This window comes from Choristoneura fumiferana, chromosome 10, assembly GCF_025370935.1.
Source record: "Choristoneura fumiferana chromosome 10, NRCan_CFum_1, whole genome shotgun sequence".
Lineage (NCBI taxonomy): Eukaryota > Metazoa > Arthropoda > Insecta > Lepidoptera > Tortricidae > Choristoneura > Choristoneura fumiferana.
Window position 1 is genome coordinate 16,034,437 of NC_133481.1, and position 25,067 is coordinate 16,059,503.

At 34.0% G+C, this 25,067-nt stretch overlaps 1 protein-coding gene across 1 annotated transcript in view; it reads left to right on the forward strand.

The window, feature by feature from the left end:
• Positions 1-25,067, forward strand: part of LOC141431644 (uncharacterized) — a 102,421-nt gene that overhangs the window by 64,639 nt on the left and 12,715 nt on the right. The window contains exons 2-5 of the mRNA XM_074092822.1: positions 12,845-12,955; positions 13,526-13,697; positions 17,222-17,488; positions 17,836-18,005. Of these exons, the coding sequence (XP_073948923.1) occupies positions 12,845-12,955; positions 13,526-13,697; positions 17,222-17,488; positions 17,836-18,005 (720 nt within the window). The remainder of the gene's footprint in view (positions 1-12,844; positions 12,956-13,525; positions 13,698-17,221; positions 17,489-17,835; positions 18,006-25,067) is intronic.

The following is a 25,067-nucleotide window of genomic DNA, read 5'->3' on the forward strand; positions in this document are numbered from 1 at the left end:
TTTACAAAAAAGGTTTCATTTACAATTTTCTTATTATATGTGTAACGAGTACCTACACTAAAATCAATATTAATTTATTATTGTAATTTATGAAAACTACGCGTAACCTTCCTTTATTTACACTTAAAAATCATTTTTTTTATAACTTATGCACACAGTTTTCGACCAAACAAAATTGCTTAACAAATTTTCCGAAGTCATAATAAAAACATGCCATGATCACATACCGCGTCTAATCAACACAACTGTCTAATTGGTCGTTTCGGTATTATATTACCGGTATTATACCGGTATATTGCCGGTATTCAGGCGGTATGAAACACATATGCACGGGTCTCAATTTGGTGGAAGTGCGGCAAATAATCGCCTCCGGGCTTGCCGCAATCAACATTTCCATAAGAGTAATGTAGGTAGAGGCAGACGCAGCGAATCTGTTTAAAAATACGAGTATTTTGGTTAAAATTAACTATAGTTAAATCTACCATAAGTATTGTACAAAAAAAGTATCTATATACCTGTGTTTTCTGTATTACTTACTATGTGTTAGTGTTGAATAAAGAGGTATTGTATTGTACCTAAACCTGAATTGAATATAAGGATCACTGTTTTATGACAGGTAGCAGTTGCTGCTACGGTTGTATTTGTTTTGTTCTTGATTTACATACGTTAAGATACTGGATGATACAAATAATTAGTTTCAATATCCTGATTAAAAACACGATATTATTAGAGGAAATTTGTTTCGAGTTTAGTCAAATTCTACTAAAACTTTCATCATTTCTTACTCATATTAATAAAACTCTAAACAAGACTAAGATGCTATTCTTTTGTTTAATTTTAAATACTGGAAACTGTCTAAATCATCCCGCCATCTTCTAAGTCTGCTTCTATTCCAGTGCACGTCGCATAGAACCTAATCGGTGATAACTGGCAAGATTGGACCGAAAGTGGAGACGAATGGAAGAAAAAAGAGTAGCCTTTGTCCAGCTGTAGGACACAATACAAGTGTAGCTCAAATACCTGTGCCCTATTTCATGAAGCAACAAGCTGCGGTATTCTCTTTTCAATGCATACCTACTGTTAAATAAAGACTCATCATCATCATCATCATCAGCCGGAAGACGTCCACTGCTGAACAATGGCATCCCCCTTAGACCGCCACAATGAACGACAACTCGCCACTTGCATCCACCGGTTTCCCGCAACTCTCACGATGTCGTCAGTCGAAGTGGTAGGAGGCATGCCAACGCTCGTCTTCCGGTTCGTGGGGCCCGGGCGTGGTCTGTTGCCCTCTTAGAGAGGCTCAGAGTCACGCAACGAGCTATGGAGAGAGCTATGCTTGGATTTTCTAGAACTAAAGTCACTGACATATAGCTGGAAAAATATGCAGGTTGAAGTGGCAATGGGCGGGCCATATCGCTCGAAGAACAGATAACCGTCGGGGGAGAAAAGTTCTCGAGTGGCGCTTGTAGGTGGCGCTTGTAGGTAAATTGTAACTTGTAGCTTCGTGAAATAGGGCACTGGTCGCAAACTATTAGGTACTCAAATTCATTTAATCAACTAGTCCATAAAATGGTATTAAACTTTTGTGATTACACAAATCGTCCATGCGTGCTTCATATAAAACACCTCAAGTTCATAGCCAGTTAAAGTAGATATCACAAAAGACCTCAATGAATTATTAGTATGAACCTCGGTACTCTCTCCGCTAAAAAAAAGGCCTCTTTGAAAGCATGCAAGCCGAGCGCATAAATTAGTGGCAACATGCGTCCCCTCAGGCCCGGACGTTCGTTTCGGCTTCTGTTTACTGTTTACGGCACGATATTAATGCATTACTCGAGAATTTTCATAATGAGGAGTTTAAGATTTAAATAGCCAGTACGCTGTTGGGAGTTTTAGAAAGGATGATGTTAGGGTTCTAAGACACGACATCAATCGAATGATGTGGGAGAAACTAGTGATTGCCGTCGGTATATTCTACCATTAGTCAATTGGTGTGGATCCTTTAGATGCGTTTTATAGGAGCAAGGCGAAAATGTACGGAATCTAATAATCAAATTAACGAAATCTACGTTAAGGTAGTCCTTTTTCGCAACCCAATAGTGTTTGTAAAGTTGATATAAGTAATGAACTGAACTGTTTAGTTTATTAGAGTTTGAATTATGCTGGGCTTATATAAGTTTTTAACTACGTGTAAATGATTTTAGACACTTATCTATTTACAAAGTAACAAGCCACAATTAGTAGTTTGCACATTAGATTGAGAGAATGCCATTAAAAATATTAATTCTTGTTACGGATCTTTACTTTACGTAAGTGTTTATACCATTCGACAAATGACAGTAGTGACATGTAGTTTATTTTTGGTTGAAGGTAGGAACTTGTAGAAGGTAGGTACAAGAACGAACCCTACTTCTGCGTGCAGTTGCACTGTTAACAAGCACTAATACAATATGTGTACATACTTGTGAAATGTGAAGGTAACAGATAGTAAACCATAATTGTTAAGCGGTGTAATATTGAAGATTCCATGTTACAATATCACAAATATAAGCAATCTTGATGTTATTGTCGAGAATATTATTTCCGGAATCTGAATTCTAAATTAGCAATTGCTGCAACAATGTTTAACCAGTTGAGAGATTAAGTAGGTACTTGTCAATGGAACTCGTTATCAAGATTATATACTCGAGCGGCGTCGGGTCGGGAAGCTAGTAACCGACTTGCCTGTCAGTATTCCACATCTGTTTGTATGCGTTAAGGAGCGTGTAGAATGAATGGAACGAATCGTTACAGTCATAAATAGATAAGCGGAGAAAATTCTCTAGAATAGAAAAAAATGAAAGTTTTAGTGTTTAGTTTCAAGTTTTTAGGTAGTAATGTAGCAAGTATTCAAAAGTTTTGCATAAATAAAATGTTGTTGCGAGATTGGCGTCATTTATTTTATCAGATCTGTGACTCTAGGACATTTAGGAGCTATTTCAGCACTCAATGATACATTTTATGTCACAGATAAATTTGATGCCGTCTCTTTTTTTTGGACTAACAGTCAGAGATGCTTCCATCCATCCCATCCTGCCATCTCATGATGATTCTTCAATCACAGATATCTGTCACATGATATTTATCAATAAGTGGTGAAACAGGACCTTAATATTCATACTTTTTAATAAACTCATAGTAAAATTTACAGTAGAAAGGTTCGCAATTTACTTTTTTTTACAGTATTTGTGTAGCTTAGATATTTTTTTGTTTTATTTTCGTAATTTTTAATATCAGTAGATAACTAAAATTATTATTGTTTTCTAATAAACACAATTAAATCACTTCTTAATCTTCCTTTTCTACTAACAGCAGAAATCTTAAATTTATACCTCTACTACGAGTACTAAACATAAATAAGTGTCAACATAGCACTAGGCTATATTTAAGTTCCAATGTAACTGTAACGTTACAAACTATGCTATGAAACTATACCAATACAAAATTGCCGCATTAGTAAAAACTTACACGGCCACTTTAAGCTCGGAGAATGTGCAGTCAGCTTTCTACGGAGCGTGCGCGGTGAGCGATTTGACGCCTCAGGCGCGCTTCTGTAGATCGTGACCGTTGCTCGCACGCGCAGCGCTATAGAACTTATTTTAGAACGTTTAGTCAGAGCTGGTGTGAAGGGCTAGATAGTTGGAGTGGTTTTATTGCGTTTCAAAATCAATTCTATCCTACTTATGTAGATTTATGTGTGTGTGATTGTGTGTGTGGGTGTGTGTGTTTGTGTGTGTATTTTTGGTTACTATTTGTTGTATAGAGAGAAAGCAACTTTATATATGCCATGTATCGTGTGTGTGTGTGTTATATAGGCATATAATCAAGCACTAAAGTCATGAAATTTTCCACAGCATCCGCATCCGCATCCTTTGTGCGACGTAAATTGTCATTTTTGAAAATAGTTCAAATTATAAAACTACCTATCCTAAGCTTAATATACTTACAAATGAACATTATGTGTGAAAATATCCTTATTAAAGTATTTTTAGCTGGAAACATTGTCTTTCTTCTAAGAATCGCACAGCCAATACACGTTCGCTATAAGATTTTTTTAAATTAATAATTAATTCGCAATTTCTACAAGATTTTAAAGCTAGTTTTGAATAATTCGCCTGGTTACAAGTACCAGATCATGTCTATTTTTACGTTTTTAATTGAAGCATTTACACATAATTCACATTGCCTATGAAATTAATCGATTCTATAAGGTTATATATTTTTGAGTCAAATATTTTCAAGCTTTACCAATTATCCAATCATGTTGAATCCCCAATATGGCCAATAGGGTCCAATTTGGTATAATAATGATCATCGTATCTGTCAGTTGCGGTGAACTAGTCTAACATATTGATTTACAATATCGATCATAAAATGCGTAAAGCACGGATTACGAGTTTAAAGTAGGTTCTGTATAAATTAGTAAGTTTCGTTTTTATTAAAGAACAAGATATTGTAATAGTTGATCATGTAAGCCCTTTTTTATGGTTCTGTACCGCAAAAGAAAAAAACGGAACGTTTATAGAAAGAAAGGAAGCAAGAAAGAAGACAATTTTATGCACTAACACAAAGACAATATACAAAAAAAATTAACACAATTATAAACGAGAAAACAAAAACCAAAGAAAACAAAAAGGGTCACTTTGTTCCCCGTCTGCCAAATCAAGACCCTAAGCTTTACTCAGGAATGCATGGAAGTATTAAGCTGAAATTAATATTAAATACTAATCTCTAGAAGCAGTTTCTAAGCGATCCCAATCCTATACAGTCATTAAAAAATGTTACCATTCAAATTACTGTAACCGAAAAACCTAAAAGTTACCTGCTTCTGCTTGTTCTAAAAACTTGAAATTTCTCATATGTTTCTCTTAAGTTTGAAAATCGACATTATTTTACCATATTCCTTTTTCCACACACTCCGGTCTTCTATGCGGTGTATGGATTTGTTGCACCGATAGACAACTCCAGATTGTCGAAGATTTGGTCAGACTATCTATTTGAGCTACACACTTTAAAGTAACTAAACTTCACCTTAAAGTTATTTGCTAATATCTTTAAGAACTCGAAACAAAACATCGTTTTTCTTTTTCTCTCTCATCCGAATATCCAGGAAAACGAAAAAACTGCTTAATCAATCCGATGAGTAAAACTGGGTATGTTTCGACTTGAATGTCCGCGATCCCATCATGGCGCTCCCATAACGGCATAGTGCCAAACGCCGATGTGCTTTTAGTGGTTATGCTAAATAAAGAGAGTCCCACATAACTTTCCACAGAAAGTATGCAAAAAGCATTTTCACATCGCAAAAAAGGGGTATGTTTCGACTTACAATATTTGACCTTGACAAACAAGATAGGTATTGTTAATAAAAGGTTATAAAATTGCATCAGATCTATGGTCTCCGCACCGCAAGGCCCTAAATGTTTAATTGGTAAGATACTCGTTATGCGGTAGTACGTCTCAATAAGTTCTCGATCCAGAAACAACGTTTTTTAGGTCCCGATTCACGATTGACGTCAATTAATTTTGATAGGCCCATTTGTGTGATTGATTAAGAATCGATTGCTCGTTGAGTTCGTATCGATTGTTCGCATTGTGATCGTTGCAGTCGAAAGTGGACTACTGAGCCACTTTTTATCGAATGGCAATTTTGGTTTAATTGCTTTTATAGACGCTCTTTTATTGGGCGTAAATGTGTGATGCATTTTTTTCTAATTGTAGGTTTCTAAATATATAGGTATGATAATGAAATAAGTTAATTTTAATTAAACATGTGTAACTACCTACCTAGGATCAAGCAAATCATATTCTAAGCTATAAAAATATCATTAAGTAGGTATTTTATTTAACTTTAATGTTACAATGTATCTAATAATGATGAAAACTTGTTTGATAAAGCTAGTACGGACTTTAATTTATCAGACACCATGGAACTTTTTCAAAGGAGCACTCATTATGATTTTCCTTGTTAATTAATACGATGTCACTATGACGTTTACTGTGAAATGGTTCCATGGTGGCTCATGAATTAAAGTCCTTGACCGTACCTACCTACAGTAAAAACAGCTACCTATCTCATCATCATCATCATCTCGGCTGGTATACATCCCACTACAAAGCCTCTTCCCAGAATGTGAGTGGGCTTGAACCGTAGTTCCCACTCGAGTTCAGTGGGGATTGGGAACTTCACACACGCCGTTGAATTTATTCACAGGTGTGTGCAACTTTCTAAATAAAAGACGTTTTCCCTCATGGAGGTAAATTTCAAATGTAGTTTTGCACATTGATCCCTAAAAACTCCGAGGTGCAAGCCCGGTCTCGAAACAACGACTCTTTTCTTGAGAGGCCATAGATTAAACCACTAGGCTACTAGGATTTCTAAAAACAAACTATAATATCAATATTGAATATACAAAAGATTCGGTTGTATTTTTTATTAATATCTTTGTAAAAAGGCACGACGTCATCAAAAGTCTGAAATAATTCAGAAGAATCAATTATTTCAAGTCAGTAATTCAATCCAGATTTGGACAGGCAAAATTACGCGTTGTGGGCCACCAAAGAAGCTTGTTATGCCTACACGTAATTACACATTTGCCCACAAAAACATGTCTAAATTAAAATGTTAATGACTCTATTAAGTTTGTCCCGATAATCGAATAAAACTCAGTATGGTTCAACCATAATTATGACTATCTTGTGATTTCCTATGTAAACACTGTTGGTATGTCAATGAATGAAAACTCAATATTGTTAAAATGTAATCATTCTCGAAATTTATCGAAACTTGGCGTACCTTTTGAATGGTGATCGACAGGTTCACAGAAAATGTCGTAGTATACGACAAGAAAAATCTTTATTACACTAAATTTAATATGAAAATGTTCTGCATTGAGCCAAAAATCAAATGGTTTGTAAGTATAAACTTTTGAATGGTCATAATAAAAATAAATTTTATTTCAGATATTTTTTTACAATCAGATAAAGATTTTAGTAATGATAAAGAGAGAAATACTATATTGAGAATGAGTTTACTTAACGATTCTAATACTTATGCTAAAGAATATTGGTATCAAAATGCATCGCCAATATTATCCGACAACTTTCTCGTATGGTCATGCCATAATGAAATTAAAATACAAAAAGTTGCAAAATCTTAATGTAAACAGCAAAAAGCTAAAATACAGTTGAATATGCTCATTATTTCAATAATAAATCAGCTATCCCGAACCGTCTACAAACCGAATACGGTATTTTATAAAAAACATTAGGACATAGCCCTTGTCCGAGTCATTGATACAAAAACTCGACGTCAACCGACTCCAGCGCATTTGGGCGAATAACGGTACAATGATGTATGAGATCGGGACCCCGAAAATACCGATACTGGTTTAGAATCAGTTTTTGTTGCGAATAAATTTCCATTTCACTCTCAAGGTTATTTGGAAGAACGTTCTCTTAAATATATTTTAAAAAATCTCCTATGTGTCAACGCTCAGCCCCTACTTAAGAAAGAAAGACAATTTATATACCAAAATTCGGCAAAAACTAAATACTTCCTGAAATTAAGTAGCAGACAGATTGCAGCACTCTCCTGGACACACAAGTGCACATTCTCGCCCTTGTTCCAGTTGTTCCTGAAACTAAATGGAACGGATGACAGCTACGATAGAGTAAGGCTTGAATCTATTGAGATTTTTGAATAAAATTTTAATGCAAATTTTAGTTTTGTGAAAATATTATTTAAAATACTTTTTAGATATATAAACTGGCTTAATCTAAAATAATACATACTGATGACATAATTGAATCTTAAGCTTAGCATTATTATGGGATTTAGATATTCTAATTTAATGCTAATAGTCATCCAATATATTATTACGAATCAACTGATGCGCAGTATTAGTATAAATTAACATTTTTATTACCTTTTAACATATTAAACTATATGGTAGCTATCACCGATTGTGTTTAGATACATCTATCTTAGCTAATTTTGTATAATTTAAAATAAATATTGTGTTAAGCAAGATTAATATGACCATAATTTGGTGACAACTTGTTAAATGACAAAACAAACATGTAATAATTTGTAAATATTTTAAATTTGTAATTCAATTCAAAATTTTAAGCATTTCTTTTTAAATAATTTTATTAAATGAATAGAAACTCAATATTAGCAATTTTGGCAAGAAATATGCATAAAAATCGAAAAGTGGTACCTTGTGTCATAAAATATATGATATGGGCGTGTCTACAGTTCGCAAGCTCAATAATTAATGGCTTTTAATAAAAATAAAGTAATTAAATCACTGATCACTATTGAAGCGCAACGAAAAAATTATTAAAAATAATATTTTAATTAACGCCGCAGTATATTCTTTAATTGTTATTGCGTACTGAATACTTTTCTCACGATTCTAAAATAAATTGAATTTGAAATAGACAACATCGCCTTTAAGTATCGCTTTAGGCTGTTTTGCACTAATTGTGATACTAGAGACTATTCTGTTAACCCACTTTTATAAAAGAGAATATTATCACTTCGACTGCGTATTTTCATGTGCGTTTTGCAATATCTTCTGAGCTTATTTATCAATTCTACTTGTGGTTATTATATTTTTGTTTAAAAAGATGGGTGCGTAAGGGGCTACCCGAGGTTTTCATCGATTTTTTACAAGTTTTGAATCGTATCTCCTACTTTTGCACTACAGATAGAATTATAAGTCAAACGGCTATCGGTTCTTCAATCTTTTATCTCCATTATTGTACCGGATTTTGTAAGAAATAATAATACTATTTTTGGATGATTTTTTGAACATTGTCTAAAAAAACACTTATTTCGTATCTTTATTGACGTGAAAGATCTAACATATACGAAATCTACATATTTGGGTTCGTCTTTGACGTCTCTAAAAACGTTTCGAGGGTTTTCATTTGAAACACAAAAGTTATGGTCAGAAAACCAGTTTTTTGGCCTAAAATTGTTAAACTTTGATGCCAAATATCCCGAAGACAATTAACTTTGAAATAAATAAGGGATACTATAGTGCTTAAAGCCGTTGTTGTTAACATAATAAGCTGCAAAAAAACATTAGAAAACTAAGGAATTCAGATCGAAGGTCATTGGGGCATGGGATCCCCTTAAAGCATAATTTTTGAATGTCATAATAATTTTGTTAAATATTTATGTACCCGTATTTGTGAAACCGTAAATAATTCAGATTATTTCAATGGTCATCTATAGAACTAAAACCTATCCAACAATATCCCACACTTTGGGTTAAGGCGAGAAAAAAAACCATTTTACGCGTGGTACACTAAAAATAAATATTTTCTCAACATTTTTATTTTATTACTTTGTCGTCGTGGTTTTCTTAAGCTAAGCTGCGAACGGACGGATAAATGGACATGGAAAAACTATAATGGTTTCTTGTAGGACTACGTACAAAACTAAAATTAGAACTCTCTTACAGGTCTCCCGAAATTGGCTTGTCATTATTTTTAATTTTTTTAGGATTTCTTTATCATACAGTTAGCGATTTTTAATTTGTGAAATAGAAATACCTGCTTCCTAAATACTATGTAGCACATTATATTTAGCAGCTTTGCTATCGCAATTATTTGTAACGTAGTGAATTGCATCTTGTGGCTTAGTGCTAATGTAGCAGACAAAATTATAACAGTAGGTTAACGATAAAAATTTCAACAGATTCTGTCCCTTCTTTATTATCTTTAATATAAAAAATTCTCGGGTCAAAAATGTTTGTTACCTAACTCCTTCGAAACGGCTTGACCGTTTTTTTTTGTGTATATTCGGTAGCTCTGAGAATACTACTATTTTTCATACCTACTTCTACGCGGATGGGGTCGCGGGCAACAGCTAGTAATGTTATAAATGCGAATATATGTTTATTCATTACACTTTCTTGCTTAGAGTCAATAGTGATGAAATTTGGTATGAACACAATTGACTGAAAATAATAAAAAATATTTTTTACTCCGGAATATTATATTAGCTCCCTTGGGCGCGCGATAAACGAATTATTCACGGACGAAGTCGCGCAACAGCTAGTACATCTTACCAGACGAAGATAGCTCTTTTTTGTTGAAGAAGAATTATTAATTTTTAAATCCTCAGCTTACCGTACTCTATCTACACATGTAAATCTGCAACGAATAATTTATTTTAGTATTAACATTATATTGGTAAATTAACAAGGCAATTTAATTTTATCTGCTGAGATAAATAAAGGAGGAAGTTTTTAATTTAGAAAATAATTTTATTGATATCGATTTGTCTGTCGGTATTTTTTCGTCTTTTGTGAACTGATTTACAAGATTTACATTTTATTCAATGGCGTTTTTTACTTCAAAAATGATCTAGTATTAAAAAAAAATGAAATTGAATTGTCAGTCATAAGTTTGATCTCATTCAAATTGGAATGTTTGTATTTTAAAAAAATGTTTCAGTCTACTGAAATAATCTGTGCTGTGTGCCGGCGCATGCAAGTGGTGCTCATATTTGTTGTAATTTTCACGTCATTATGCGTAACCCCGCTGCACTGGCGGTTAGTTGAAAGCTAAGCCGGCATCATAGATTAACATACCTAATGGTTCAGATACGCCAATGCATTCAAATCTCGCTCTCATTGAGTTAAAATTACTTGTAAAGCTTGAAAATCTTGCGGTAAAATTATTTTTAAATCGCTTTAAGATAATATCGTTATCATAAATATTACAAAATAATAAACTAGTTATAAATTTGTGACCAAGTAAACAAGCGGCTTTCTCTTAAAATACCACTTTCACTGGCATTAAATGTAAAATAATGGTGTTATACATTAGATAACGCAAAACTTGATTTTGTACCAAAATTATGATTCTACAGAAGAGTAACAGTTTAATACATTTGAAGTATAATAAATTATACATTTGATGAAGGCACGCTGCCCCAGGTAGGCGAAATACAGTTATTATTTTATGAATAGGTATAATTGTTATATTCGTTTCATTTGTATAATATATTTTACATTTGATGTTATTATGCTCTAATGAAATTAATGATCGACGTGACACTCCACATCTAAATTAAAATATTTCCTACCTAAAAAACAGCTTACGATAACGCGTCTCTCTTTAAGATCTTAGTCCGAACCGATTAGGAAAATGAATGCAATTTACATCGCGTTATGATAATGTAGCTATGCATATTGCACTGACGATATTCCACCGTTAATGCACTGTGATATGGAACGACTATTACGCTTAATAGAAACGCGGGTTATTATCGCTTAAGATCTAGTAGATGGCCACTGAGTTCTAAAAGGATGTATATTTCACGACTAGCGGCTGATAAAGGCTTTGAATATTTCCAAGATATCAGGTAGAAAATTAGATCGTCGAATTTATTAGAACCAGTACATAATAATACATATTCATATGTGGCAAAACATCTGCTTTGGAAATAAAGTTAGTAGTTAAATACAGCTTTTATTTAAAATGTATCGGAGCGTTTAAAGATATCATGATTTTCACTTGGATACAACAAAACTGTTACAGTGTTCAAAGTACTTACCTTATTTATTTTATACTTTCTTCATATGCTAAGCTTTAAATATTAAATTTGATGTTTTCAGATTTTAGTGCTGTTTCAGGCTTAAAGTTTATAATTTATTGAATCAGGCGTTACTTTTCGGAGGTCCATATCAATGAACTAAAAGAATTTCTAGTTAAGTACCTATACCTAACTTATATAATGACGATTAAAATGTATTAATATTTTGTAGGTAGTTTTGTTTTGTTTGAGAAAATTATAGGTGGGTACTGAGGGAGTTATAGTGACGAATTCAACTTCAACTTTTTTGTTTTTGGCAACCGGTCAGTGACAAATTAAAACGGTTGTTGTGGTTTGTTCTAACATCAGGTAGCATGGTGTAAGGTTGTGTTGCTCTGAAGATAAGCTCTGGTTGAGTTCAAAACGCGTCAGTGTAGTGTGGTGGTGGTGGTGATAGATGACTTTGTGTGATTTGTGTGTGTTCTTACAGTGTTCAGCTGGAGAAACTGCATGAACACGCATATTTTGCATAAACTTAGCTATCATATGTCGCAATGAGCAAAGAATTTCTTTTAGTTCATGTTCTTAAAGTATATGTCTTTTGTTAATGTGTTCTTATTCTAGCGACCACTCTCTGGTGAAATAATGGTTTATCATCATCATAAAAAGCCTGTAGCAGTCTGCTGTTGGACATTGGCCTCCCCCAATGAGCATCATTGTACCCTGTCCATTCTAGTGAAGAATTGATTTAATATATGCCTACGAAAGTGGAAAATCACCGACTGACAGACAAGCTGCTCAGCCTAAACCACTGCAGCTAGAGACTTAAAGTTTAGCATTACATATTCTTTGAAGATCATAAATCTGCACTAAATCCCCAAGGGACAGCTAGCAAATTTTTCGTTCAGTAAAAGCCACAACTATCTTTATTAGTTACATACGAATAGTTCGTTTACTCACCTTGTTTTTGGTTAGTGTAGAGTTGAATCTTGCAAGTTCATTTTGACCCCAGTTTTAGCGGTCGAATCGACTTATTAGGTACATATGTTTGAATTGGATAGCAATTTAATTACTGTCCTCAGAAAGTACAGTCAGCAAAAAAAGCTTGTATTAAAAATTGTATTTTTAACAAAAACTTATTCATTCTTCAGTCAAAGCCGCACTATCTTTTTTAGTCATGCATTAAATCTTTCACACTATTTGTGGCACCGGGAGCACCTTTTTAATCACCTGCATTGCCCACAGATTCGCCACCGGTTCGGTTTGTTCGACGAGGTCTGCACGTCGGGAGGAGTGCAGGTGCGACATTGCAATTGGGTGCGATTCCTGCGGGTCTCAGAGAATTATGGACCTCAAGTAAGTAAAAACAAAGTATTTATTTCATTTTCATCTATATATTTATAACAATATTATATTGATTTACATTTTAAAAAACCTCCGATACCATAGCAGTTTTTTTATTTTAAATTAGATTATTGTGTTTATTTTCTAATACAATTCAGACATTTTGTATTAAATATTTTCTATTAATATTATCTCGTATTATCTTTTTGATTTCTAACTTTTCACTTATGATGTATTCTTGTCAAGTGACAACTTAAGTTAAATCAATGCTTACTCCGCGACCACAAACTAAAATCAATATAGCTTATCATGACATTTGTTTTGTATTATGAATAAAGACCTCTACAAAGTAACGCCTGAAATGTCAACATAATTTTTAGAAAAAAAAACGTACACACTTTGTAGAGACTTTGAGGATATACCTTTGTTATATACCTAGTGCCATCCACGAAGACGCGTGATTTTGTCAAAATTAGACATTAATGACATTGTAATAAGAACCACGGCGCGCGTCATCGTAAATGACTCTACCTATACATTTAAAACATTGCTTGCTATATATTTCTCACCGTCTCTATACAGGTAAACCTAGTCTGTACGAAAGTCAAAGGAGAGCCAGTGTATGAAGCAGTGAAACCAGTGTCAGCACATACGGAGCTGGTGGTCTACTACTTACCTGAAAGACCTGAGGAATTATTCTTCGTAAGAATGAGGAACAACCTATATAGGCAGACCATGGATTCCATATTGGAAGGTGAGCAAATATTACTTTTTAGTCTGAGGAGTTATTTTTTTTTTACATTTTACTGCTAGAAGTCGGTGCACTCAGCACGAGCCAGAAGGAGTAACCCTAATTAGACATTAAATAAGCCCTATACATATAGAGGGCTTGATACTGACTACAATCAGCTATGAAGGAAGTACATTATAGTAACATTATTTTAGTCATATATTTATTCCGGTTTTTTTATATTTTGGAATCGGTAAAATTTTATGTTAATTATAAAAAAAACTTACTTTTTAGTGTAAATAATCTAGACTATAAAATCTTAATGTAAATTACTCCTCATCTTTTACATAACATTGCGTTTGCCAATTGCAGAGACGTTAATTGTTGATGAGTCCTCCTGGTGCTTCACCATCAGCTATACTTTACAAAAAGCAACAATCAAAAAGATCTAAAGTTCAGTAGATCCTTTTTACTAAAATTTGTATAATCAGATATATATTTACTTATTCAAATTTAACATATGCTAAGCTAATCTTCAAAAGCACATATAAATTCTTCGATACCTGTCATAGTCATAATCCAATATCTGCGTGCAACATAGTTGTAACGTCTTAATTCCCAGCTTAGGTACTGGTTCTGAAATATTGTACTAGATAACCATTTTAAAGTGAGCTATAGTTTATTAACAATTCAGCAAAAGCCGGAGCTTTGGATGTCTGGTCGAGTTTAATGAGCGTTATATTATTTAATGGTTGTACAATACAAATATGGTTAGAGGAAATTGAGACTATTAAATTTTATTGACTATTTATTGCGGTTACTATGTTTAAGACATTATAAGTCCTAACTTTGCCAAATAGAAAATTTATTATCAATCATGATGGACGTTATATTTAAGTAAATTTAGTTTTCTAACATACTATATGTAATAATAAAAAAGTTTTGAAACTATTTACGTAGAAAAAGTTGAAACACAACACACACACACACACACACACACACACACACACACACACATCTTCACAAACTTTCGCATCCAAACTCCCAAAAGAATATTAAGGTAAAGGCACGAATTGGTAATCCAAAGGTGTTGCAAGTCCATAGGGGATGGTACTCGCTCACTTACCTCACTGTGACTGACACAGATATTAATTTGCCACCTTATTTCGTAAAAAACCCATTCAGCCCTTTAGCAAAAGTAGGAATCATGAACAATATTTAGTTGTACTCATCTCGGAGTATTAGAGTGTAGCCACACCAAATCCCTTTTGCATATCCCACGCTTACATACAACACATCTCATCCCAGCCTGAACGTCGCAGCTGGATGAGAGCAGCAGATTTACCGCCGGGATCTAGCGAGGATCGTATCGTTAACAAGGGATAAGGTTACGCTTTGGTGGCAACTGGACGCGTGAGCGGAGCTAACGCACAAACAAAATAGCACAATCTTAGGTTATCTGGGAAAAACATTAAATGATGTCGATAGCTTATAAGGCATAATATTGGTTTTTTTTTTTACAAAATAATAAGTTAAGAACGATTCACGATAATACACTGAGTTGATAATTTACAAAAACAAATGAATGTTTTTTAACGGTTTTTAAAGAAAATAAAAGTCTATAACGAATGATTATTGGAGTAGACACATTAACTTATATATTAAGAAGAGTTCTATCAGACCACATTTTTAATTTTCATTCAATTTTTATGGAATAATCGAGAAAAGCTAACAAAAATGTAACGTTGCAGCTCAGCTAGCAGATATAAACGCTCTTAATTATGCATTATTTTAGAAGACTATAAACTATATGACAGACTCATGTTTTATTCGCATATAAACTGAGAAAAGGAGTCATGAATATACACATTTCGCGCTTTCCTAACTAAAAATAATAAAAAAAAACAGCTTTCCTAAATCAGCTTTACTTAAAACCTGTCCTTACCACGGCAGATCAAAGGACATTCCGGTGCGCCGGCGTCGGTTCGGTAGTCGGCGGTCGTGATTGGTTTTTTATCGCACTTAAGCAGCCAGTGAAATGGCGATATCAGTGCGTCAACGTGATTTATGTGTTTTTACTTAATTTAGTAGTGGTTTTTGAGTCATTAAAGTCTTGATGGAGATTTTAAGGGTACATTGCTAATGCGTTTTGATGGATTTGTCTGATATTACAAGACAAAACTAAAAATCAATGAGACGACATTTTTAATTTAGCTTACAAATTTTATTAACAGCTATTATCTTACTTCGATATTTTACAGTCTACTCTGCCGTTTGCTATCAAAGAATCAATGAACAAAAAAGTAAGACCTACTCAAAGAGCGCCGCCGAACAATTCCAAAATAATCTCACGAAATAAAAACAGGATCTTATTCTCCTTAATACCGGTTACGTTACATATGAATCGATAACGCAAGCGGCTCCGTTTGCCGATTGGATCGCGACCATATTGATAACCAGCTGTCTGCAAGTATGAACGGATGTGCACCGTACAAAAAGTATTGAAGGATGTAGAAATACCAATTAAGTGATAGTAAAGAAATGCATCCCAAATTGCCAGAGTTTTCGTTACGTGTGCTACAGTACTCTACTGTTCATTCATTAATCTGGAATTACCGTAAACCATTTATGACAGGAGCCGCCAATGTACATTTTCTCCTCTGGAAAAAATATAACAGTAGATGACCACGTTGGTCATGGAAAATATTGTGGGCGTTGTAGACATGTACATCAAACCTCACAAAAAGAGGTATATTTTTTTTATATAAATCTGAAAGTAACTCGTCGTAAGATTGAGGAACATACTAACAGCACGTTCCAAACTGTACTTAAAAATATATCAAAATAATGCTTGTTTCGATTCGCAACGATTGATCTAAATAATAATGTTCGTAAATCGATTGTGAACACATTAGTTATAATTATTAAGAGCGCTGCCTTCAATAACACTGTTCCAATCAAGCGAAATTTTTAATGAACCTATTTCTCGAACAACCGTAACGTAGTTAAGGAAGTCTAGACAATTTATGTTTATTGCCCGTTTTAAATCCAACCTGTTCTGATTTGGACGCGAAAAAAATCGTTTTTCCACTTTTGTTCTGTTACAGACCGCATTTGGATTGCGCGGTATACGCACAAAGTTATCTAGAGATTGGCTATAAATCTTCATAGCTTTAATACAGTGTCACTGATGCTGTGGATTAATTAGTTGCCGCGTTCTACTTGAAATCGACATTTATATCTTTATACCTAACATTTGCGCTAGCTATATGTATTTTGAGATCACGGATAGGCAATGCTGCGGCAAACAGACAGATGGCAGGCCGATACCATCTGTAGTTAGCTGTCGTTGCTACATTTTGCTTACTTTATCTCAGTACTGATTTAAAGCCCTTTACTTCTACTTTATAAACATAGCTAATTTGCTTGCAATTTTATCAATATTCAGATAGCCTATTTTTTAATTTTCAAGTTTTAAGAATTATAGGATCTCTTCAATCTATTTTTTTTCTCTGCAATCTAATCTTCACTATCGTCTTCTTTTACAGATTCACCGTTAGACTTATCAACATCTCTTTTATCAAGAGTTCTTCTACCAATATCACCACCATCAGGACCTGATGATGAACACAAGTCAGTATCCGGCGATTCCCTCGCGTCGTCATCGGCTGGATCATCTAGTGAACTGTTAGATATGACACCCAAAATCCAAAGAAAAGCAACGAAGTCTGAGAGAGCCCTGCTGCCGTGTGAAGTTTGCGGAAAGGCATTTGATAGACCATCTTTGTTAAAAAGACACATGAGAACACATACCGGTAAGTACAAAAAAGCCTTTTTTAAATATGCAAACGTAATAATTTTGCTTATATTTGAACTGTTACTGAAAGAGTCGGGTGATGCAATCGATGATTTCTTAAAAGTTACAAATTTCCTTTTAAATTTAATTCAATTGATAAAGACTGATTCATGTGTATTATTTACTATCTTATCATTATCACGATCCTATTTCACAATAGTATTTATAAAAGAAAAGTTCTGTGAAAGCAACTTAATCTAATTTAAGCTTCGCATCTTAATTATGTTCTTATCTCAATTACTCGACTGTTGGCGTTCCAACAGCTTTTTTACAAACTTCTTACATAGATTTTTATTCATTGACCAGGTGAAAAGCCCCACGTTTGTATGGTTTGCAACAAAGGATTCAGCACTTCGAGCAGTCTCAATACGCATAGAAGAATACATTCTGGAGAGAAACCACATCAGTGCCAGCATTGTGGGAAGAGGTTCACCGCTAGTTCTAACCTTTACTATCATCGGATGACGCATATAAAGGTATTTATATTTTAAATCTGATAAACTAGAATTATTAACATTGGGTCTGTTTGAAGATCTCAAGAAATTACCAAGTGGCACCAAGTGGTAGGTGGCACAAAACTGATCTAACAAAAACTTATTGAAAAGTCTGGATACTTTTTATTTTTTTAATAAATTATAAACAATGATAGTTCATAACCCCCAACAGCCAAAATTTCTGCCAACATTTTGATCCAACTCTACCCGTATGTAATTACAAAGACCACAAAGAAGTTTGCGTGGCCGGGCAGAGCAGCGAGGCGGAAAAGTCATGCGTCTTAGGCCACCGTGGGAATATAACACATAGAGGGGTTATATTTTGAAAACAATTACAAATAATGAAAGTTTTCACGCGATAAATTGTACTTTTAGTTGGTGTGATGTTCATAACGCTGTTTCGATTATGAAATCCGAGTTTCTTGCTGCTGTTAACTAGTGTGATAATTGAGAACTGGCTTTATATGCTGTACCCGTTTGTAATTACAAAATCTAAGCTTTTTTGTAAATTATCAAGTTTACTTAATTGTTTGACTAACTAAACGCCTATCTCTACACATTCTACTAAATCCGTAGTCATATTAGATACAACATCAAATATATATTGGATGACGTTAGATTTTACATCTGCCATAAATAAAGCAGTTCTAATATTATTATTAGTAAAGCAGCAGAAATTATTTATCGCTATTGCTTTCAATATTATATTATTACATAACTTGTACCAATGATTTTTTCTATCAAGCCATAGTTCTGTTCGTAATCATACCTCAAGAGCAATACGAAGAGATTCACATAATTGAAGCGTTTTTCTCATCGAATCTACTGTTTTTCAATCGCTCATATAATGTCCCATTGAGTAAAAACCTATTATGTTCACTCACGGAAATAATATCTTTGCGAAACCGTATCACAAGAACAGGTTATCCTTGATGGCTAAGACAATGGATACTATTACAGTTTTTCTTCTTCTGATAATTCACATGCAAGACGTATCCTTTTTCATGTCGCCATAAATATAGCAGTAATTATATTTGTTGCGTGATCGTTTATCTATTTCATCAGATAGGTATTGGAAAAAATATGCGATTCTACGTCCATGTTTATTAGATGCACTTGACAACATCAAAGTAGATCCATACGCATACTACTACTATGTATTTTTCTGTGTTTCTTATTTGTGTAAATAAATACTTATCTATATACTAGTAATAATTAATACGAAACTACCTCTTGTCTGTCTCTCTGTCTATTAGATAAATATTAGAAAATAGCATAGGATAATTTTTCAAATCCGGAATCATCTCCTAAATCGTTAAAAAATCAGTGCCAATTTCGCTACACTTATTTTTTACTTGACCTTCAAATTCTCAATTTCAATACAATTAAATCGTACAAATCAATTTTCCGTCCTCCCATCAGAAGAAATTTCCATGCAAACCCACTTCATTGTCATTATTGCTTAATATTTCTAAACAATAAATTCCCGCTTCAGATTCTTAACAGCTCTAAAAACATAATAACAACGTCTAAGTGATGATAATATATTCAAGTGCTACATTACGGGTCGGTAAAGCTTGGTGCACATTATACGGTGATGTTACCGTGCTCGTTTCCCATAACGCCCCACCTAAGTTTTTACTTTAACTATGACCTCATGTTGTCCGCGACTTAAGAAAATCACAAGTGCACCACGCTCCGTGGGCACAGGGGTGGGCCAAACTGTTAAAACGATAATTTCTTTTTGTTTTGTCTTTAAAAGAATTCGTTTTTTTTTTGGAAAATTTGACACTGATTATAAAACTTTTATTTCTGACGTTTTTAAAGTAATATTATGTCAAGAAGAGGCATTATCAATATGATGGCTCCAGCAAAATTTCCGAGTAAGATTTTCGCCATAGTAAGTTTTTGTCTAAAAAAAACTTTTCTGCTGACTTTTTTATTGTAATTGGCCAAAAAGACAATAATTTGGAAACATACCAAATTTCAATAGTATCCGACCACCTGAGATAGGTTCAATAAAATCTATTTAAAACATTTCAAGCAAGAATTTGTCGAATAATATTTAAAAATCTTGTACAATAGTCAAACTGCAGGATGTAATCCTCGCCGAACTTTGATTTCTTTATTTTTGTAACTACGACAAAGAGTTTACACTAAGTATACTATTACTTTGGGGTCAGTATTTTCGAAACGAAGTTCGCGAAAAACTATCGAAAGCATGAACGACACAACCGATTTAATTGAAAAATTGTTCTCCTTGTCTTGAACTAAATACAATATTTTAAAAATTCGGCCTTCCAGACTTTAAGAAACTCGTCAACCCTTAAGACACCTGCGGCAGCTATAGTTAAGGCGTCCAAGGGCCAATAAATTACGGGGTCAGGTCACCGTGGGAACCCCCCTGCGCAGCCGACCGTGACGTCGTAGGTTAATTTGATTTTGTATGCTTTGCTAGTTATGAGGGTTGGTGAGGCGTGTTATGTTGTTTGATATGATTTACTTAATTGATGCGATAAGTGCTGCAAAAAAGAGTCTGATTTAAAACTGAACTATTCGTCTTTGTCCTTTTTTCTATTTTTTTTTGGAGTTTAGAATGAGGTTTCTTGCAATTTTTTTTTATGCAACAGAGACTGTGCTGACAAAAAATTCAATAATATGGTTTTCTTCAATTTTATGAGTTTGGATCAGCTACTGGTTTCTTTAGAATCGGCTAACAAAATAGTCAGTTGGTTAATAAGAGAGCGGACAGCCGTGAATATTGATTTGAGTGACATTAACTCAAACAGTGCTTCTATAAATTAAAAAGAAAAAATATTTTTTCACCAGCCAGCATCAATTTAGGCTCGATTAAAAAAATCGTTCTTATCTGCGGCGTTTTGAATTAAATTGTTTCTAAATTAAAATTCAGATCATAATTCCATACGGCCAGCATTTAAAAAAACGGTAGACGTCTCATATAGCAGCAGTTCACACACGGGCGTGTGAAGCTACGGTCTGGTGGTGCCGTCTTCAGTATCGTCTTAGCCGATACGGTTCCTTGACCAGTCGTGGGAACGTGAATTTGGTTGTTGGTGTGTTGGTTCAAACGTTTGATGCGTTGGTAATGTGTCATACTCCCAGTATTGTGACAAACTTCTGGCAGGTACTTCCTGAACGGTACCTAATACAGTGAACTGCAGGTATTTTTATTGTATTTTTGCAAAGTATTTAAAGATTTCTGTTGAAACATTGCAGTGTTTAAAATCAGCCCACATACACCCACATCTGGGAAAAAGCTCTCGGTTACTTATAACGCTCGAGGGAGAAAAGTTCTCGAGTGGTGACTAGAAACCGGATATTGCAGCGTTGCTAGGACTTGTAATAAGTGGACCAACGAAAACTCGACAGTTTCGGGTAGACCGTTGACGCACGTGGCCAGTTCTCTCTTAAAGGGGAGACCTTACTACAGTGGACATCTTCCGGCTGATGATGATTAAAACCTTTTTTGAATAAGAATGGCCGTGCAATACAAACGAAGTAAAGTACTGATTGATAGGCTTTCTTAGCCTAAGGATCGTTTGAGCTGTCCGCAAATTACGGCAGCCACTATCATTGTCCGTCTTGATACTTATGTGCGCGTGATTCACAATAGATACTGCCGGGCTTAAGGGTTGCCATTAGAGGAAATTTATTCAGAATAGATAAAAAAGATTTTTTTTTTGGCAAAGCTTACAGTATTTTTTTCAATGACGTATTTTTTTAAAATTCTTTTATTACAGCGTCGTGAGTGTTAAGTTATTGTAATAATATAAAACGTACTTATAAATTATTGTACTCATTTGTGATGTTCAATAAAGTATATGAAATTTGTAATGTATTATATTGAATTTTACAAAGTACAAACGAGTAGGTTAGCTTAGCAGCTTTGTGCTGTGTCTTCATCTACGACGTGCATGAAGCCACTCGAGCAAAATTTCCTGTCTCGAGACTAAATTGTTGTATTTTTGTGGTTTAACCTACATTAATCCCAATTCAATTTACTTTTTATCCAAAATATTGTGATAAAAAGTAGTAGCCTATGTTTTTTGTAGAAACCAGCCTATGTTTTTCAAATTTGGTATATCTAAATCTAATACCGTTTTAGCGTGAAAGAGTAAAAGACACAGACAAACACTTTTATAATTATAATTGTAATATTATTATAGGCATTATAGCAGATAGTAGAATTGACAATAGTTAAAAACGAGGCTTTTGTGTAAAAAAACTTACTCTCTAGAATCTTTGAGTTGAGTACTCTTGAGTTTTGATAACCCTATTCGTAATGCCTCGTTAAAGTTAGCCTTCAACTTGACACGAATGAGCATTGTTTTTCTATCAAGCTTTGTCTTTAAAGCTTTCTAAAAAGATTCATTTAGAATAATTTACCATAGACTATAACCAAAGCATCAGATAACCTAAGTGTTTTTCCCGCCGCCTTCAATACAAGGAAGAATAAACATTAACTAGACAAGCGTCTTACACTAACCCCCTGTTTCACCATCCATTTTACATTTATCTGACTGATAAATTTGATGCCGTCTCTGTTTGTTTTGCTCGAATAGACGGAGACGGCATCACATTTATCCGTCGAGTGGTGAAACAGTCCCTAAATTTTTGTGATTTTTGTGAAAATAAATACGTAAAGTACTTAATGGAAATTACACAATAAAAAAATCTTGAATCACTTTACCATCACGGTTAAGCAGCTGAAACTATTTACATGAAGAAAAAAATATATAATGGACGTATTTGATTCCCTAACATAAAATAGTTTTATCCCCGAAAAGTGCTTACTTTTCGCGAGATATCAATATACGATGATTTTACAGACGAAGTCGTGGGCAAGTCATGTATTAAAAAAAAACCTTTTTACCTACAACTTCTGTAGGTATTATTTATTAGGTCTTTATTACTCCAATTATGTTCATGCACATTTAAGGCATTTTTGTTACTCGGATTTGAAAGGTGATGTTATTTTTTATAGAATATATTTTGAGCCCGTGACTATCTTTCTTGAAACGGTTCACAACGGGCTTCCAATCTCCGTACGGTCACTTGACACTTTTCTACTCGTTAGTTTGTTTGTTGTCACTGTCTGTCCGTCTGTCGCACCAGCACTCCGCAACCACAATTGCTGACCACACAAAGCATTGGTCGGGTTTAAGTAATAAGCGAAAAGTAGATATTTATACCTAGTTAAACTTAAATTATATTTATTCCGTACATTTACATAAAACGACAACGTTACTAAATAAAAACAAAATGGTAATAATACGTAAATATGAACATACACTTTAATGTATGTTACTTACGAATGGTCTTGTTAACTAATTTTATTAAATAGTGTTGAATGAAGTCGTAAGTTGCATTTGGGTGATATTTAAAAAAAAAAGTGTATTCTTAAAAACAGTTGCGTATACTACAATGGAGTTTAGTTTAATATCATTAAGGTCAATAAAATCTAGCTATTTAAAAAAAAATCTATAGTTAAAAATGTTAATATATTAAATTTATTTAAAATCACACTTAAAACGTATTCCAAAGGATAGTATCAGGCTGTCAAATTTTAAAACTATTAAAAAAAAACTTGTGATCAGTTACGCCTCTTACAGTTTTTGCACCACGCGACATAGTAACGAGAACCAACGAAGATTGGTAGTTGTTTCAAATCAGAATCCGATTTGCGTTTGTCAACGCGTTTTGTGACGCTGACACTTTTCCCTGGATAAATTGCACCCGATTTGTGTTCCTGGAAAATATATGTTTCCGTCTCTGGTTTATGGGAACTACAAGACCTATTACTAATGGCAATGGGTTATACAATACAATACAATACAATACAATAACTCTTTATTGCACACCAATACAGTAAACAGTACAGAGAAAACAAGTATATACATAGAGATTTTCTAAGGTAAGCAATAGGCTATAGTGTCCTAACAAAATCGGTTTCGCCCTGCAGAGACGGTCCTGGACAGATCACCACCATTTTACCACTAGAAAGTGGTCTAAAATTGTTTGCAAATTTTTAAACCACAACTTACAGACAATATTACATTGCTTAGGTAAATCTAAAAGTTGCAAGTTAAATAAAAGCTAGTAAAAATCCAGAATCGTCCAGCTAAATCCATATCAGATCAAACTTCTACACAAAACAAACCAGCAATTCGAAGACATTGCATCTAAGGTATGGCGCCTAACATCAAAACGAGCATCAATATCACGACGTAAGGTGATAGAACCTGCGTTCCGACAATCTTAATCAGTCAACTAATGCCCCTGGCAATTTTGGACGGCAGGAAGTGGTATCCATTAATGAATTTTATTACCCACTTTCCAATCTATGTGGATCAATGTAACCTGTACAGTGCAACTAGTTTACTGATTGCCTGACATTTACTGTCCCCAAAGATAAGGCAATATTTTTGGCTTTCCAGTAAAACTAATTGGCGCGATCAGGAAATGAAATCGACGTTTGCCTATGCTTAATTACAGTTTTTGGGTTTATGGTTATTTTTATTTACAAATTGTAAAAAGCTGTTTTAGTGCAGCGAATGTGGTTAGAAAAAGTTGTTTTTTTTTTGTGACAAATTTATGTTATTCTTAGATTAATAAACGCGTTAGATGGTTGAGTAATTAATGCGAAAATAAGTTGTAGGTAATTTTTAGTTTTTTTTATGAGAGCGCGGCACACGAACATGCGGGAATTCGTGTTCACCACCGCCCATTGTAACCAACAACTCAAGGAGAGTTGGACGCTGTTTTGCAATACTGAGTTAGCCCACTGTCATTTTGCTATACAATGTCAACTATTAAAATTATTTTCTAAGGGTTGACAGTATTATAGAATTAATCAGGGTTAACACACTATTGCATACCGGGCGTGGCCTGTAATACGAGCAAATCATTTAAACATAGATCGTGCTCGTCAAACTGAACAACATTAGTTCAGCGAGTTTAAAAAAAAATAGATTCTTTAGATTTTTCCTTTTTCATACAAATTAAATACTGTAATCAATGTAC